Source organism: Taeniopygia guttata, chromosome 21 (assembly GCF_048771995.1).
Source record: "Taeniopygia guttata chromosome 21, bTaeGut7.mat, whole genome shotgun sequence".
Lineage (NCBI taxonomy): Eukaryota > Metazoa > Chordata > Aves > Passeriformes > Estrildidae > Taeniopygia > Taeniopygia guttata.
Window position 1 is genome coordinate 1602749 of NC_133046.1, and position 18751 is coordinate 1621499.

General features: G+C 43.5%; 3 protein-coding genes across 6 annotated transcripts in view; 2 read left to right on the top strand and 1 right to left on the bottom strand.

Annotated features, from left to right (window-relative positions):
- PUSL1 (pseudouridine synthase like 1) overlaps positions 1–3329 on the top strand; it is an 18568-nt gene extending 15239 nt beyond the window's left edge. For 3 of the 4 annotated variants that reach the window (XM_072917339.1, XM_072917340.1, XM_072917337.1), the window contains one exon: positions 66–3329. In XM_072917339.1, the coding sequence (XP_072773440.1) occupies positions 66–112 (47 nt within the window). In that variant the 3' untranslated portion in view covers positions 113–3329. The remainder of the gene's footprint in view (positions 1–65) is intronic. The other variant, XM_072917338.1, reaches the window with a different exon arrangement.
- INTS11 (integrator complex subunit 11) lies at positions 2756–15704 on the bottom strand. Its single transcript, XM_030289573.4, has 18 exons — positions 15562–15704; positions 15214–15387; positions 14359–14456; positions 13450–13523; positions 12690–12918; positions 12235–12333; positions 11851–11885; positions 10647–10785; positions 9729–9793; positions 9075–9264; positions 8261–8344; positions 7995–8084; positions 6606–6768; positions 5561–5668; positions 5064–5125; positions 4427–4569; positions 3584–3713; positions 2756–2928 (listed from the first exon to the last, which is right to left on the bottom strand). Exons 2-18 carry the CDS (start codon positions 15239–15241, stop codon positions 2863–2865), a joined length of 1803 nt encoding a protein of 600 aa, XP_030145433.1. The 5' UTR covers positions 15242–15387; positions 15562–15704; the 3' UTR covers positions 2756–2862.
- A 41-nt stretch (positions 15705–15745) lies between these two features.
- Positions 15746–18730, top strand: CPTP (ceramide-1-phosphate transfer protein). The gene is made up of 3 exons (XM_072917341.1): positions 15746–15912; positions 16953–17889; positions 18200–18730. Exons 1-2 carry the CDS (start codon positions 15788–15790, stop codon positions 17449–17451), a joined length of 624 nt encoding a protein of 207 aa, XP_072773442.1. The 5' UTR covers positions 15746–15787; the 3' UTR covers positions 17452–17889; positions 18200–18730.
- The last annotated feature ends 21 nt before the right edge of the window (positions 18731–18751 follow it).

Consider the following 18751-nt stretch of genomic DNA (forward strand, 5'->3'; position numbering starts at 1 on the left):
TTTATTTTCCGCTAAATCAATATTTTTTCCCCTAAATCAGTGTTTTTTCTCCTCTCCCCTCTCAGATTTGGCCTCTCCCCCAGCAGAAGAGAAGCTCTGCGGGCTGAGCTGAGAGGAAATTGCAACACCTGTAACAAAATTGTATCATTAATTAAACATTTATAAAAAATATAACATTATAATTTTATTATTTTTGTCTCTTTTCTCATGTTTTGTCTCTTTTATCATATTTTTATCTTTTTTTTTGTCTCTTTTCTCATGGTTTTCTCATGTTTTTTATCTCTTCTCATATTTTTATCTTATATTAATCTGTTCTCATTTTTATCTTGTTTTTTGTCTTTTTCCTCCTATTTTAGTATTTTTTGTCTCTCTTCTCATGTTTCTATCAAGTTCTTTTGTCTTTTCTCATGTTTTTATCACTTTTTAAAATCTCTTCTCATGTTTTTATCATGTTTTATGTATCTTTCCTTGTTTTTATCAAGTTTTTTGTCATCTTTTCATGTTTTTATCAAGTTTTTCCTCCTGCTTTTATCACTTTTTTCTCTCTCCTCATACTTTTATCACTTTTATCACCGTCCCCTCGGGATGATTTAAAGGCTCTGTCTGCTGGGAAAACTCCAATATTTGTGGTTTAAATGTTTATTTTCTCCTTTTTAGGGACGCTGCTGGGTGAGCGTCGCTGTGGGGTGAAACTTCAGCTCCTGCCCATGAGGGATGGAATAAAACTCCAGGAGTGAGGGAAGAGTTCACACTTCACCCCTGTGGAGGGAGCAACTCCTGAGGGGAGCAATTCCTGAGGGGAATAACTCCTGAGGGAAATAATTCCTGAGGGGAGCAGTTCAAGATGGGAGTAATTCCTGAGGGGAGTAATTAAAGGTGGGAGTAATTCCTGAGGGAAGTAATTTCTGAAGTAATCATTCCTAAAGGGAGCAATTCCTAAAGTAATCATTCCTGAGGGGAGGGATTCCTGAGGGCAGCAATTCAAGATGGAAGTAATTCCTGAGGGGAGCAATTCCTGAAGGGAGGAATTTCTGAGGGGAGGAATTTTTGAAGTAATCATTCCTGATGGGAGCAATTCCTGAAGGGAGCAATTCAAGATGGGAGTAATTCAAGATGGAAGCAATTCCTGAGGGGAGCAATTCAAGATGGGAGTAATTCAAGATGGGAGTAATTCAAGATGGGAGTAATTCAAGATGGGAGCAATTCCTGAAGGAAATCATTCCTCAAGGGAGTAATTCCTGAAGTAATCATTCTTGAGGGGAGCAACTCAAGATGGGATCAATTCCTGAAGGGAGGAATTCCTGAAGGGAATCATTCCTCAAGGGAGTAATTCCTGAGGGGAATAATTCCTGAAGGTTGTCCAGAGCACTCCTGGGTTTGTGTTCAGGGATGTTTTGGGCTCAATCTGTTGAATTTTGGGGCTGGTAGAACCTGGGGCTGTTTCTTGGCAAGCAGCACATCCCAGGAAAGGGGGATTTGAGGGAAATGCAAGAAATTGCTGGATCCAGGCAGCCCTGCTGGGCTTTTCCCTCTTTTCCTGCTGCCCACATTCCACAGCCAAATTTGGGGCTTCTCATCCTGCCTTGGCTTCCCCAGGAATATCCCAGCATTTCCAGGCTGGACACTGATCCATGGCAGCTCAGAAGGGAGCAGATATTTGATAAATCCCAGGATTTAATTAAACAAGCTCCTCTCTCCACACACTCAGCCCAGCTCTTCGCACTGTGTGGTCTTGAAATGTCAAAAGTTCTTTTTTTCCACTCATATTTGGGGGTGTAAACACAATTATCTGACCTTCCCTCACCCCTTTTCTTGTATTAACTTCTGAGGACTTGAGTTTCCATCCCCTGTGAGCCTCCGCAGAGGATTTTGTCTTTTCTGAGGCACCAGAAAACCACAGGCCTGGCTTAAAACCTGCTTAGAACTGAGTTTACCCAACAGGATCTGGAGTTTTGGTGTAACACAGGCTCAGTTCTGCTCCGTCACCCCAAAACTTGTAAAGGGCTGAGAGCAGCAGAGCAACAAAAATCTGAATTTCCAAATGCAGCCAAAAATTCACCCAGGTGCTTGTCCTTAATTGGCCACCTCATTAATTACTGTTAAAAGCCCAGGCTGGCCTCTGGCTTTTCCCTTACTTTGTTTTGCTCAGAGCAATTTTTAAATCTTGCTAAGAAAATCGGCTCCAGCTTTTCTAAATTACAATGCCTGGGAAGTTCTGGTGAAAATCTTGGCACTGTGAGAGCCTCAGAAGGCGCATCAGCCCCAAATAATCCTTTACCTTTAGCAGAAATTGCTATTTTTATCCCAGTTCTGGGCTTTTAATCCCATTTCTGCTGTGGAAAATCCTAACAGCACTGGAGAGGGAATGGTTTTTTCACAATCTTTATGGAAAAATGTAAAAAATTGGATTGGAGGCTCCTTGGAGCTGGCCCTGAGGGAAGGATGGGAAATTAAAGAGGTTTTGCTGCTTGGTTATCAGCACATTTAGGATTTTTTACTTTCTGTAGGTCCTGTGGTGCTTTTATACTTTGAATTTTAATTGTTTCAGGCAGCACTGAGGAGATTTTAGGGGAAATCAGCTGTGGGAGGGGAGAACACTGAGTAACTTTTATTTCAATGTGTAAACAAGTCAATTTTTGAATTGTTTACACATTAAACCTCCTCAGATCTATTTCAAAACAGGTTCTTGACTCCCTGGATAAAGTTTTTTTCCAAGGGGGAAAATCCCAGTGCTGGTGACTGTCACTGCAGGAACTGGACAAACACTGAAATTCTTTTATTAAAAGCAAGCAGAAAAAAGCATTGAGAATGTAAACAAAATAAAATCTGACCCTGTGAGGCAGCCTGGGCTGGGCTCTGCTCTCAGGGGGTGCTCTGGGGGAGCCCTTTCTTCAGCAGGGATGTGAGATAACTGCCAAGCTCTTCATCCTAAAAGGGATACAAAGAAATAGGATGAGAGCAAAATCTTCCTATTTGGGGCAGTAAATTCAATTTTGGTACCCAGGAGTGGACTGAGAGAATTCCTGGACCCTGCAGGATCTGATGTGAGCTGTGTTTAAAAACTGAACCAATCCACAAATTAATTTCTGGCTGTTCTGACAAACTATTGCTGTGAAACTCCCATTTCTCAAAGGACCTGAGGGGTTTCCTTTGAGGAGAAGTCCCATTTTTGCTTGAAATCAAGGAATACACTGATTTTATTGCTTTGCTTTCCAAAGGCATTTCCCTGCTGTCAAGAAAGAGTTTAATAATCCAGAAAGTTTAATAATCTGGCCACAGGAAGGGAAGATGATGGGATGACTCAAATAAAAGAATGTTAAGATCACAAATAGTTCTCTACTTGTTTGAAATTTTCCAAGTAAGAAACACAGAGTGAAATACTCGGCAGAGCTCCAACACAGAACTGAATTAAGTGGAATTACCCCAGAAGTTCTCTGCTTTACAGAGCTGTAAAACCATTTCTGCTCAAACCCAAAAAGCTCAAAAACCAGCAGGGACTCCCCTCATCTTCCAAACTGCTCCAAAGCCAGAGGAGGGAGGTTTGGGATGGGAGAAATTTGGGTCAGAAGTGAGGAATTCCCACCTGGTAAGTCCAGGACACGAGCAGGACTTTGGTTCCTTGGTCCTCTGAGTGAGCTGTGGCCTGGATCAGGATGGACTCCACAGTGATGGAGCCATCAGGGAGGTGCTGCACTGAGTAATCCTTCAGGATCCTGCACAGACAGAGGAGGAATTCGGGATTTAATTGGGAAAATAAATGCTGGGTCTTCATCCCAAATCCCAGCCTGTTCCTCTCTTGGTTGGCTGAGCCCAAGAAGGGAAAAGGGGCTGACCCACAGCTCATTCTGGAGTTTCCATCAATCATGGAGGATTTCCTGCAGGAATTATTCCTGCAGAGTTCATCCAGCTCCAACCTGAGCCCTGTTCCGAGGGCAGAACTCAGGATGCAGCAGCTGCATGGAGGGAAAACCACATTTTACCATTCTGCTGCTGCCAGCTCCAAGGAGGGGCCCCAGCTGAGCTGCCTGGATTGGCAGCAGCCCTAAATGGATTTCTGATTCCCTTCAAAGAAACCACTCTGCTCTGGCTGGAAAAAATGGGATTCCCAGGGGAGCAGCTTTCTTCTCTGTATTCCTGCTCTGACTGGCAGTGTTTGTTCTTTGTTTTTTTTTACTATTACATTTGTATTTTTTTTAATTTTTCCCAGTAAAGACCTGTTATTCCTACTCCCATCTCTTTACCTGAGAGCCCCTTAATTTCAAAATCATAGTAATTCAATGGGAGGGGGTTTGCATTTTCCATTTCAGGGGAGGCTCCTGCTCCTCTAAGTTTTGGGTTGCTACTTGGGGTTAAAAAACCACATTGGGATAAAAAACCATGGGGATAAAACATCCCTGAGGGCTGGAAAAGCCTTGCCAGGGCTCACCCCTTGAGGTGGTTGTAGACCCTGAGCACGGTCTCGTGCTCCTTGCGTGGGTCCTGGATGTGCACGCGGCAGGTGAAACGCAGCTGATGCTCAGCCAGCCCCAGCTCCTTCAGGGCCTGCTCAGGAGAAACCAGCCTGAAACTCTGAGGGGAAAAAAAGAGATTAAATGGAGAAAATGAATCCTCAGAGCTTGGAGGAGTTGTGGTGCTGCTCTGGAGTGGGGGGAAGCAGGGAAGGGCTGAAATATCGCGGAGGGTTTGTCGCTGCTGAGAGTGGGACAAAACATCCAGCTGGATGATTGGAAATAAAGGTTTAACAGCATCAAGTTGGTCTCTAGAGGATGGTTTGAGCTTTAGCAGGGGAGTGATGTTTGAAAATGAAGGTGAGGTTGAAGATGAGGCATCTTTATTGTGAGGAGGCAGAAGCGCTCCTGGTGGTTTGGGGTCTGAAATGTGACAGTGCCTTCAGAGGGCACAAAAAACCACCCTGAGAGGGCACAAAAAAACACCCTGAGAGGGCACAAAACCCAGAGGACACAAACACCCTCAGGAGACCTAAAAACCCCTCAGGTGACATAAAAACCCCCTGAGAGGACACAACACCCCCCCAAGAGAAGCTGCAGGGCTGCTGTACTCACGTTGTCCTTCATGAGCAACGTGCCGTGCATCAGCTTCGGCTTCTTGGCATCAGGTGCAGCACCTAAAGCAGGGCCAGGGGTACAGAAACACATCAAGAGCTGCTTTTTCACCCCAAAACTCCAGGACTGAGGCTGGGGCCCTGCTGAGCTTCACACACTGAAATTTGGCACTTCTCTGTTCAGTGCTTCGGTGTTTAACCATGATCAGAAATATTGACAGCTAAGAAATAATATTTAGTGATACACAACAACTCCCTCTCTTCCCACAGCATTTCCTGACGGAAGAATTCCATTATTCTTTCTAAAGAATTCACTTTATAAAAGTAATTCCAGCTCTCCCAAACCAAGCTGCTGCAAGCACACATGGGGAAGCAAACCAGTCAGGGTGCGCACATCGATTTTAAACATTTAAATTATATTTTAAAATATAAATTTACAGCTTTCTACCTACAAAAAAAAAGCAGCAGCAGGGGGGAAATGAGGGTGGGAAGTGTCACCTATGGCTGTTTCCCTTTTGAGGAGACCCAGGGAGATGTCCACAGGGATGGAGGGGTTGGTGAGGATGGTGGTGGTCTCTCCGTTGGCTGGCATGAAGCAGCTGACATCTGCAAAGGGAACAGCAGCAAGCAAACTTCATCTCCAAAGGGGTCATTGCAATTAACTAGGCTTCATTAGGGTTAATTAAGGTGTTACAGGCATCAGTTCCTTGAGGGGAGGTGTACATTTGGCCCTGAGGGCCAAAATGGATCAAAAATGTGATTTTAAAGCTTTAATGCCATTCCCTTCTCTCCCATGGAAAACAATCCTAATTCATGTCCAAGGGATTATTGCAATTAACTGGGCTTAATTAGGGTTAATTAAGGTGTTACAGGCATCAGTTCCTTGAGGGGAGCTGTAAATGCCACCCCACTTAACTCTACTGAAAGATCGAAAGTGGATCAAAAATGTGTCAAGTTTTAATGCCATTCCCTCCTCTCCCAAGGAAAGCAATCCTAATTCATGTCCAAGGGATTATTGCAATTAACTGGATTTAATTAGCTGTCAATTAAGGTGTTACAGACATCATTTCCTTAAGGGGAGGTGTAAATGGCACCCTGAGGGCCAAAATGGATCAAAAATGTCATTTTCAAGCTTTAATGCCATTCCCTCCTCTGCCGTGGAAAACAATCCTAACTCATTTCCAAGGGGGTCACCGCAATTAACTGGGCTTAATTAGTGTTAATTGACGTGTTATAGGATGAGTTCTTTGAGGGGAGGTGTAAGTGCCACCACACCTAACTCTGCTGAGGGATCCAAACCGGATCAAAAACGTGATTTTAAAGATTTAAGGCCATTGCCTCCTCCCCCATGGAAAACAATCCTGATTCATGTCCAAGGGGGTCACTGCAATTAACAGGACTTAGTTAATGCTAATTAAGGTGTTACAGGATCATTTTCTTGAGGGGAACTGTAAATGCCACCCTATCTAAGTGTGCTGAGGGATCCAAAACGGATGGAAAATGGTATTTGAAGCGATTTCCCGGCCGTGGCAGGGATACCTACGGAATTCCTGCTCGATTTTCTGCCTCAGGAATTCCATTTTCTTGGCCTCGCCGTGGACCAGGAGGACGTTCCTGGGCTCAGCCTGGCGGATCAGCTGCATGATGCCCTTGGCATCGGCGTGGGCACTGAAGGACATGTACTCCACCTGCATCTTCACCTCCAGCTGCAGAGCAGAGCACAGCCTTAGAAAAGTGGGAATTCCTCAGACCCCTGGGTTAATTATTGCTAATTAAGGATTATTTCTTTGAGGGCAGGCGTGAGTGTCACCCCGCCTAACTGTGCTGAGGGATCCAAAATGGATCCAAAATGTGATATTAAAGTTTTAGCCATTCCCTCATCCCCATGGAAAACAATCCTAACTCATGACCAAGAAATCCCTGCAATTAACACCTTAATTAGTGTTAATTAAGGTGTTACAGGCATCGGTTCCTTGAGGGGAGGTGTAATTGCCACCCCACCTAACTGTGCTGAGGGATCCAAAATGGATCAAAACTGTGTCAAATTTTAATCCCATTCCCTTTTCCCCGAGGCAAACAATCCTAACTCATGTCCAAGAGGTCACTGCAATTAACTGGATTTAATTAGTGTTAATTAAGGTGTTACAGGAACATTTCCTTGAGGGGAGGTGTGAATGGCACCTTGCCTAATGATGCTGAGGGATCCAAAATGTGATTTTAAAGTTTTAATGCCATTCCCTCATCCCCATGGAAAACAATCCTAACTCATGACCAAGAAATCCCTGCAATTAACTGGATTTAATTAGTGCTAATTTAGCTGTTACAGGATCATTTCCTTGAGGGGAACTGTAAATGCCACCTCACCTAACTGTGCTGAGGGATCCAAAATGGATCAAAAATATGATTTGAAAGTTTTAATGCCATTCCCTCCTCTCCCATGGAAAACAATCCTAATTGATGTCCCAGAGATCACTGCAATTAGCACCTTAATTAGCACTAATTAAACTTAAGAAGTTTTACTACAATTTAGTAAACTAAATTTAGTAAAATTTTTGCTAAATTTAGTAAAATTATAGTAGAAGCAAAAGGCCCCTCAATGTTTTTTTTTACTAAAATTTACCAAAGTTTTACTAAAAATTACTAAAATATGGTAAAATTTAGTAACTTAGGAAGTTTTAATAAAATTTACTACAATTTAGTAACTTAGAAAGTTTTAACAAAATTTACTAACCTAAATTTACTAAAATTTTTGCTAAATTTAATAAAATTATAGCAAAAACAAAGGTTTTTTGGCAGAAATTAATGCAAAAGGAAAAAAAAAACACCAAACCAATTTTATTAAAGCAAAGATGCAAAAAAACCCCAAGTGCACCTCCAAATATGAAATTATTTTGGGGTGTTTTCGGTGGTGGAAATTGAAATTCCAACTCACAATTTGTCTCCCCTCCATCTCCAGCTTCCTTTGCCCGCTGAGGATTTTGTGGCCAACGGTTCCCTGGACACAGTAGCCAGGCATGATCACCTGGAGGGGAAAAAAAAAAGCAGGAAAATCAAAAATTCCATGGATTTGGTTAAATACCAAAAGAGCCATGAGCTCCAAGAGATTTTTGTCCTTTAATTCCTCAAGAAAAGCTTTGCTGCAATCTGAGGAATTCACTCAAGATGAGAAATTACCCCCCAAAAAATTCAATTTTTTACCATATTTTTCTCGTTCCCTGCCCATTTCCTGAAGATTTGGAGGGATTGTCCTGCGTGGAGCATGCCAGGGGTTGCAAACACCACCTGTAAGTTAAAGATGTGCCATAAATCAATAGAAAAAAATCAAATTTTCCATCCTAAATTTGTGCAGAGCATCTACCAACACCCATCCCCAGTGCTGCATAAATGGATTTTTTTGTTATTTGATTTTTTTCCCCACCTTTGTCTGAAATTCCCAGGAGCTGAGCTGCTGTTTTAAGAAATAAGACCTGGTTTATTTATATTTAATAACAACTAATTTAATTAACTATAATTAACCCTATATAATTAACCTGGTTTATTTATATTTATTTATAAATGTTATTTATAAGATTTTCCTGGTTTAGGAAATATTTGTGAGCATCCTCAGTGTCTGATGGAAAATTCTGAGTGTTTTTTTTTTTTTAATAAACCAACCAGAATTAAAGCAGCAATAAAAGACTGTGTGGAAAATAAAAAAACCCTGCCTCAAATCAGGATGTGTGGATGACATAAATATTCAAATCTTTTATTTTCTCTGAGTGTTTCACCTTTACTTAAATAAAAAATATATGGAAAAATATATTAAAAATATATTAAAAATATATTTTCAATATATTAAAAATTATATTGAAAAAAATACTGAAAAATATACAGAAAAATATTGAATATTTAGAAATAACCTGACCAGGGGAGGATTTGAGGTGGGATTGATGGGGTGGAGGAAGCTCAGGGTGGTTTTCCCTCCAGGATTTGGGATCAAACTGAATAAAAAATTGATTTTCTTTTCACCTACCATGGGCCCTGGGTTGTCTGCAAAGGCTCTGTCGAAGGCTTTGATGTGTTTGAACTCAAACATGTTCCTCTGCACAAAAGTTTTCCTGATTTTCTGGTTGGTCCAGGTGATGAAGAGTTTGTAATAATGGTTGGCTTTTTCTGTCAGGCCCGTGGAGAAATAAATTGGAGCTTTCAGGTTCATCCTTTCCCTGTAAAAAAAAAAGAAATGAGGGGTAAATAAATCCTGGAACAAATAAATATAAATAAATAAAGATGGGGAGTCTCACAAGGGTTTTTTTGGGGGTGTATTTCCCTGTTTTTGTGAGGAATAAATCAATATTTTAACAGGAGCATGCAGGTTTTAGTGCTCTTCTCACTAGAAAAAAAATTCTCCGAAAAAAAAGCGAGGGGCAAAAAAATCCTGGAAGCTGGGGAGTCTCTCAAAGTTATTTTTGGGGTGTATTTCCCAGTTTTTGTGAGCTATAAATCAATATTTTAATAGCACTCAAAGTTATTTTTAGGGGTGTATTTCCCTGGTTTAATGAGCTATCTCAAAGTTATTTTTTGGGGTGTATTTCCCTGGTTTCATGAGCTATAAATCAGTATTTCTCAGTGCAGAGAAATTGCTGCCTCCCCAGCTGAACAAAGGATCCCAAAAGCACTTGGGACTCACCAGAAAGTCTCCAGTAAAATGCAAAGTTCCTGGGCACGGCCGAGGGCAAACACTGGGATCAGCACCTGCAACAGAGGGTGATTTTTATTATTTTTAATTGCTATTATTGAATTACTATTTATTCTTATTATTGACTTACTAGTGTGATGTATTTATTATTTATTTACTATTAATTATTAAGTGTTTTATGTATTTATTATGTGTTTTATTATGGATTTATTATTGAAATTATCATCTATTTATTATTATTTCTTATGAAGTATTTTTTATTATTTTCTATTTTTTAATTTTTTAAAAATTTATTATTTCTGTCAGATCCCTCCCACTTCCTACCCCCTCTCAGCACCGTTCTGCAGTTTGAAGCACCGAGGCCGATTCCTGCTGGACTGAAACGCAGCATTTGGGGATATTTTGGGCTACTTTGGGATATTTTATAATATTTTGGGATGTTTTGGGCTATTTTGGGACGTTCTGGGTGTTTTTGGGATATTTTGGATGTTTTGGGCTATTTTGGGATATTTTCTTATATTTTGAGCTGTTTTGGGATATCTTACGATATTTTGGGATATTTGGGGCTATTTATGGTATTTTGGGCTATTTGATGGTATTTTGGGCTATTTTGGGCTCTTTTGAGCTATTTTATGATATTTTGGGATGTTTTATGATATTTTGGGTTATTTTATGATACTTTGAGATATTCTGGGCTCTTTTGGGCTATTTTATGGCATTCTGGGATGTTTTGGGATATTTTGGGATATTCTGGGATATCTGGGGTGTTTTGGGGCTATTTTTGGGCTATTTTATGATATTTTGGGCTATTTGGAGCTCTTTTTCGGCTATTTTGGGCTCTTTTGGCCTCTTTGGGATGTTTTTGGGATGCTCCTGAGGGCAGCAGGAGCGTGCCAGGGCCCGCTGTACCTTCCCTCCTCTCTCCACAGTCTCGTGGACTTTCTTGAGGAAATCCCTCTCGCGGCAGCGCTTGGAGTCACGGATGGTGGTGGCGTAGGTGGACTCGGTGATCAGCAGGTCCGGGCGGCATTTATCGATCCAGGCGGCCCTGGGCAGGGAGAGCGCCGAAATCACCGCGGGACGGCGAGGGGGGATCAGCTGGGAGCTGCAACCAGCCTGGGAATCTCCAATCCAGCTGGGAATCTGCACCTCAAAATCTGCAACCCCAGATGGGAATCTACATCCCAAAATCTGCAACCCAGCTGGGAATCTGCATCTCAAAATCTCCAAGCCAACTGGAAATCTCAAATCCACCTGGAAATCTCCAATTCACCTGGGAATCACCAATCCAGCAGGGAATCTGCTGGGTCCAGCTGGGAATCTGCATCTCAACATGTCCAATTCTTCTCAAAAATCTCTAATCCTTCTCAAAATTTCCATCTGGAAATCTCCAATCCACCTCAACATCTCCAATCCACCTCAACATCTCCGTCTCAAAATCTCTCATCTATCTGGAAATCTCCAAGCCATCTTGAAATCTCCAATCCATCTGGAAATCTCCGATCCTAATCCATCTAGAAATCTCCAATCCACCTGGAAATGTCCATCTCAGAATCTCCAATCCATCTGGGAATCTCCAATCCATCTCAAAATCTCCAATCCCAATCCATCTGGAAATCTCCAATCCACCTCAACATCTCCAATCCATCTGGAAATATGCAACCCAGCTGGGAATCTCCAATCCACCTCACCATCTCCAATCCACCTGGGAATCTCTGGAGTGGGGAATGGCCCTGTGTCCACAGGAATAAAGTGTGCCTATTCCAAACACTGAAGTCCAACTAGGACACCACCCAAAAATAAATTATTGATTAAGAAGGAATTAATCTATTAAAAATACATTAATACTGAATGAATACTGAATGAATTAATACTGAATGAATAGTGAGATGACATCAAGGCTTATTGGTTGAATGTAGATATCTTCAGTCCCACTATTCAAAACTGCATTTCTATTTCCAGCACAGACATGATGAAATATTCCCAATAATTACAGCTGCAATTAATTAAATAATTAATTTTCCCAATAATTACAGCTACAATGAAGAGCAGCAGTGCTGGAAGCTCCCAGGCAGGAGTGCCCCAAAGTGACAGAAATTCACATTTCACTCACCCCAGGTGTCGGTCGGGGGTCATGTTGTAATCACCCTGCCAAGAGGAGAGAAACACACAGAGATTTGGCTTCGCTTGGCTGGTTCAAATGTATCATGTAAATAATAGAAATTATATTTATATATAATAATAATATATAAATACAATATACATGTAATATATATTATATATAAATAAATATATAATAACAAATGTAATATATTATATACATTCAATTTTAAAATATATATTATCTAACACACATAAATTAATAATATAAATATATACTAATATTTTTTAAATAGATATATAGATGGATTATTTTTATTTCTTTATATATCTAACACAAGTACCTGGGGACATTTGGAGCCCAGCAGGGCAGTAATAATTCCCATTTTTCACTCACCGTGTACACCACGGACTCACAGCCAACCTTGATCTGGAACATGGCAGCCCCCAGCACGTGCCCGGCGTAGTAAGCCTTGATCTCCAGCTCCTCGTCCACCTGCCCAGGGGCAAATTAATTACCATTATTAGATTCATTAGTGGCAATAAATATGTCAATAAATAGGTTATTATAACAGATTGGATCATTATTATTATTAACTTTAATTATTATAATTTTTGTCCAAATGGGGATAAATTATTAGAGTAAATTCTACAATTAATTCTAAATTACAATTATTAGAATCAATTATTGACCAAATGTGGGTATATAAATTATCATTTATCATTCTTAATTTAACCCCTTGCTTCTCTATCAGGATTTCTAATTTAACCCCTTGATTCCTCATCAGAAGTTTTAATTAAACCCCTTGAATCCTTATCAGGATTTCTAATTTAACCCCTTGCTTCCCCCACCTGCACTGTCTGGTGGAGGTGCACGGCCACCACCTTCTTCATGCAGTCTTTGATCATCTGCGAGGTGAAGAAATTGGTCTCCCCCTTCTTGTCCACGGTGATCTTCCTGTAGTCCTCCAGCAGGATGGGGCAGATGGCCTTGGTGGGGTGGCTCATGTAGATGGGGCCGTCGTAGCCGACCATCTCGCTGAAATAGGGCAGTGCCCCGCAGTGGTCCAGGTGGAAGTGGCTGCAGAAACAAAAAAAAAACCACCCCAAAAAAGAAAAAAACCCAAAAAAATTCCAAAAATTAAGAAAAAAAATTAATTTTAGAACCATGATTTCAGATTTTAAAATCCATGATGTTAAACCCATGATTTTAAACTTTAAAATCCATTATTATAAACCCATGATTTTACATTTTAAAACCCATGATTTTCCATTTGAAACCCATGATTTTAAACCCATGATTTTCCATTTTAAACCCATGATTTTACATTTTAAAACCCATGATTTTAAACCCATGATTTTCCATTTGACACCCATGATTTTACATTTTAAAACACATGATTTGAAACCCCTTTCCTATCAGTGGCCCAGCATTCAGCCTGGGTGGCTCCCAGAGCTGTCCCAGCTGTGCAGGAGGTGGGAAAGCGGCTCAGACCCGAGGGAGGGCTTTGGGAATTGTTTGGGATGCAGGGACAGCACGAAGGGAGCAGGGACAGGACAGGAGCAGGGACAGCACAAAAGGAGCAGGGATGAGGAAGAGGAAGGAGCTCACCTGATGATGACACAGTCCAGGAAATCGGTCAGCCTGCCGTTCTGCGTGATGTAGGAGAAGTCAGGGAAGCGCCTCTGCAGCCAGGGCAAACAGCAAACTGTCAGGAATGCAGCAGGGATCCCAAAAACCACGCAGGGAACGGGACAGTGGGACTCTGGGAATGTGCTGAGTTTCTCCAGGAAACACCACAATCAGTGATCCAACAAAAAAGCCATGGAGGGAATGGGACATTGGGAATGTGCTGAGCCCTTTCCAGGTAGCACCAGCAGCTTTTGTGTGCAGGGAGAGGCAGAAATGAGGGGACAGCCAGAGAACTGACCCCTTCATAAATACATTATTTTATCTCCCAAGTGAAATGGGCGCTGAACACAGCCTGCCTTTGAGGCACAGAGCCCCAAAAGCTCTCCTGTCACAGCAAATTTGCTGCTTGAACGAAATCCTTACAGGGTATTTGTGCCATCATTCCTTTCCTGTTGTGTCAGGGAAGCCAAAATCAGGAGTTTCCCTCTCTGTCCCTGGGGCAGCAGAAATGTGGTGAGGATCCCACCTGGAATGAACTGCCCCAAAGCTAAGGACAGGATACCTGCTCACAGGAAATCCAGAGAGTCCAAACCCACCTGCAATGGAGCATTTGCAGCTGCATTCATGAACATTTTCCCAAATCCACAAGCCAGGGAAAGGAGGGCTGACATCTCAGGGAATATTTGAGGAGAAGGGAGATTTTGAAGGGAAAAGAGCAGCTCTGGCACAATCCAGGCTGACATTTCACAGGATATTTGAGGAGAATGGAGATTTTGGAAGAGGAAAGAGCAGCTCTGGCACAGTCCAGCTGCAGCAGGGGCTGAAGGAGGAGGCCAGAAATGCAGGTGGCACACAGGGAGGGCTGGAGGTGGCCCAGGGGACACTCACGTCATCGTTGTAGCCCATGTGCATGCCACAGTCCAGCATGACGTTCTTGCCAGCGATGGACACCAGGATGCAGCTCCTGCCCACGTCCTGCCCAGCCCCTGGACAGCAGCAAAACAACAGGGAAACATCACAAAACAGCAGGAAAACATCACAAAACACCAGGAAAAACCAGGAAAACATCACAGAACACCAGCAAAATATTGGCAAAATACCAATAAAACACCAACAGAACCCAAATAAAACACCAGGAAAATATCAGCAAATCACCACCAGCAAAATACCATCCAAACACCAGTAAAACAGTCCCAGCAAAAAGAAAAAAAAAAAACCAGCAAAATGCCAATAAAACACCAGTCAAACATCAATAAAACGTCAGCAAAATACCACTAAAACATTAACAAAATACCAGTAAAACACCAGTAAAACATTGGCAAAACAGCTCTGAGAAAAGCTGCAATTCTTTCAGGAAAAAAATTAATTAATGCAAATAGTTATAACTATTATACTTAACTAATATTATAATATATATAAAAATATATAATATATAATATATAGAACACACACATATTATATATTCCATATATAAATCTGGAATATAAATATATGTAACTAATATTATAGTATTTTCTATTATAATATTATAGTATTTTCTGCCTGTGGTTCTTTAGCACTGTACTGAGTACAAGAATAACTTCATTAACCCTGATTAATTAATCAAAATAGTTATAACTGCCACTGGAAAAACCAAGGGAGGGCTGACAGGAATCACATGGGACATTCCAAATATTACCCTGAATTCCAAACCCCTCAGGTTTTCAGTGTTTATATTTCAAGGCGATTTTAGGCCGGACTTACCCAAGGGGGTGACTTTGATCTCAGGCATTTTTACCCCACTCCACGTCCCAAAACCCGCACAGGGAATTACTCCAGGAGCAGATCGGCGAGGGGCACAACTGGAGAGGATCTCGCTGCTTTTCCAGGCGCCATTTCAGTTGTTTTCTGAAAATTCCAAGAGAGCCCAAACTCCTCCTGAGGCGAGACACAAACCACGCGTCAGGCGATAAACAACAACCTGTGGGACAGTGGCCCCGTTTGGCGCCACCACTGCTGCGAGCTGGGGGAACACGTGTAGGAACACACAGAATAAACAGACCAAAAAAAGCACAAAAACACCAAAAAAATTATATAAAAATACAAATTCACCCAGGCCCGGACGCGCAGCCGGCGCCTCCTCCGCGCCTGCGCCGCTCCCGCGCGGGTTGCCAAGCCGAAGTGACGCACGCGAAGCGGATTGGCCGAGCCGAAGTGACGCACGCGAAGCGGATTGGCCCGCGGGGCGCGGCGGGTGACGGACGCGGCGCTGATTGGCCGAGCGGGCGGTGCGGGATGAGGAAGGAGGAGGAGGAAGAGGAGGCGGCGCCGCGCGGCGATGGCGGCGGCGGCCGCGGGCCCCTTCAGCCTCAGGGAGGTTCTGGACGCCTTCCGGAGGTGCGTGACGGAGCAGCGGGAGGTGCTGCTGGAGCCTTACCTGAGCGGCTGGCGGGGGCTCATCCGGTGAGTGGCCGCGAGCGATCTGTGGGCAGAAGGATGGACGCGATGGCTTCACACCGACGGAGGGAGTATGAGGAAAAAATCCCAGCCACTTCCTGAGGGAGATCTGTCGCACAGAGCTTTACGCTATATCGTGTTTTCATTGTTGTATTTTAGGAGTTCAGGGCAGTTTCTCCAGTTTAACCCATTTAAACGAGCCCTTTCCAGCACTGGAGCTGACGGGAGAGAGGGACAAAACTATTTACAGGGCAAGGGAGGATGGATCCGCGCTGGCAGAGATTGAGTTTAGGTTGGATTTTGGGAAGGAATTCTGCCCTGGGAGAGTGGGGAAGTGCTGGGATGGATTTCCCACAGGCGCTGTGGGTTCTCCATCCCTGCAAGTGTCCAGGGCCAGCTTGGAGCAGCCTGGGGCAGTGAAGGTGTTGGGAGCTTTAAGGTCCCTTTCAACACCGCACGTTCTGTGTTTGTGGCTTTTTGGGTTCTCTTTTCCTCCCTCATGTGCTTTTTTTTTTTTGGAGTTCTCTTTTCCCCCCATCAGATTTTTTTCCCCCCTGAGGTGCTTTTGCCTTTGATTTCCTGCCCTTCAGGGTGCTTTTTTCCCCGTTTCTCTTCTCATCGCTCACCCACCTAACCCACCTCCCCCTTTCTCCTCCGTTCCCTCAGGTTCCTGCAGAGCCTGGGCGCCGTCTTCTCCTTCATCTCCAAGGACGCGGTGGCCAAGGTGGCCTTGCTGGAGGCTCACCGCCAGCAGCACCCCTCAGCTGCTTTTTGGGGGTTCTCTTTTCCCCCTCAGCTGTTTTTTTTGGCAGGGGTTTGGCAGGGTTCTCTTTTCCCCCCTCAGGTGTTATTTTGGGGTTCTCTTTTCCCCCCTCATGTGCTTTTTGGATTCTCTTTTTCCCCCCATCAGATTTTTTTGGCGCTCTCTTTTCAGCCCCCTCAGATGCTTTTCACCCCTGAGGTGCTTTTGCCTTCATTTTCCCGCCCTTCAGGGTGGTTTTTTCCCACCCCTCACCCAATTCCCTCTCTCCCCTCTGCTCCCTCAGGTTCCTGCAGAGCCTGGGCGCCGTCTTCTCCTTCATCTCCAAGGACGCGGTGTCCAAGGTGGCCCTGCTGGAGGCTCACCGCCAGCAGCACCGCTTCGTGTCGCTGCAGGCGCTGGTGCAGCACGAGCTGGCGGCGGGGCCGGCGGCGCTGCGGGCCCGGCCCGACTCGGGCTGCCGCACGGTGCTGCGGCTGCACCGCGCCCTGCGCTGGCTGCAGCTCTTCCTGGAGGGGCTGCGCTCCGGGGAGCCGCGCACCTCCGTGCTCTGCACCGACGCCTACAACGCCTCGCTGGCCGAGCACCACCCCTGGGTGGTCCGCAAGGCGGCCACCGTGGCTTTCTGCGCGCTGCCGTCCCGCGATGCCTTCCTGGAGATCATGAACGTGGGCTCGGCCGAGGAGGCCGTGGCCATGCTGGGGGAGGCCATCCCCTACATCGGCGACGTGTACGGCATCACCCAGGAGCTCTTCGCCAAGCACAAGCTGCTCGACCTGCCCTGACGGCTCAAAATGACATTTTTGCACAACACGAGCCTTTGTCCGTGGTTATTTCCACTTTTTCTTTGCAGCCCGGAGCTGAGGAGTTGGCCAAACTATTCCACTTTATAAATGTGGGTCACTTCTTTTTTCACATGTGTCAGTTTGTGTGTAGAGCTCTGCAGTTACAAAAAGAATTCCACATTAGGATGGGCTGCTAAGGGGTTGACTTTTTTTTATTCCCAGTTTTCAGCATCATCTTTGTGCAGCACAACCTGCCCTGATGGCTGAAAATGACATTTTTGCACAAGTTTCTGGTTCTCTGTGGTTATTTCCACTTTTTCTTTGCAGCCCAGAGCTGAGCAGTTGGCCAAACTATTCTACTGTATAAATGTGGATTGGTTCTTTACTTACATCTCTACAGTTAGAAAAAAAATCCACATTAGGATGGGCTGCTAAGGGGTTGATTTTTTTTTTATTCCAAGTTTTCAGCATCACCCAGGACCTCTTTGTGCAGCACAACCTGTCCTAATGGCTGAAAATAATATTTTTGCACAAGCACGAGCCTCTCTGGTTCATTCTCCATTTATTATTTGGTTATTTCCACTTTTTCTTTCCAGCCTGGAGCTGATGAGTTGGCCAAGTTATTCCACTTTATAAACATGGAATAGTTTTTCTTTTTACACTTTTTGTTTTTTTACATCTGTCAGTTCTTTTTTACATCTGTACAGTTAGAAAGAAAACCCTTCACATTAGGATGGGCTGCTAAGAGATTTATTTTTGGATGGGAGAGAAAAAAGTTCCTGGAGCAGGGATCCACCCAGCTGCACCATCCCTGTTAAATCCACAATTTCGATTTTTGCACTTGGGATGTGCAGCAAAATTTCATTTATGCTGCACAATCCCCTCTGTCCAGCCAAGCCTGGAGCTGTTTGCTTCCCAGTTGTGTTGTTGTGTTTTAATTTTTAATTTTATCAATGTATTACATGCCTACAAAAAGGATTTTTCTGCCTCTCTGAGGGGAAAATCCACACTTGTACTGTAAATCTCAGATTTTGGAGGAAGAGCCAAAGGATGTCAGAGGGGATTTGCTGGGGGAATTTACTGGATTTATTTTTTGGGAAGCTGGAAAAGCACTGCAGGGTCAGCCCAGGATTGCAGGGAAATCCTGCAGGCTGCTTGTTTTTTTGTTTTGTTTTGTTTTTGGGTTTTTTTGCCTGCTGGAACACTTTAAAATTCAGGATATCACTATTACCTCATGGAGACTGGACTCACTGGACATTAAATGATGTGAAAAATGTGATTTTGGGGAGTGTCCTTTGTG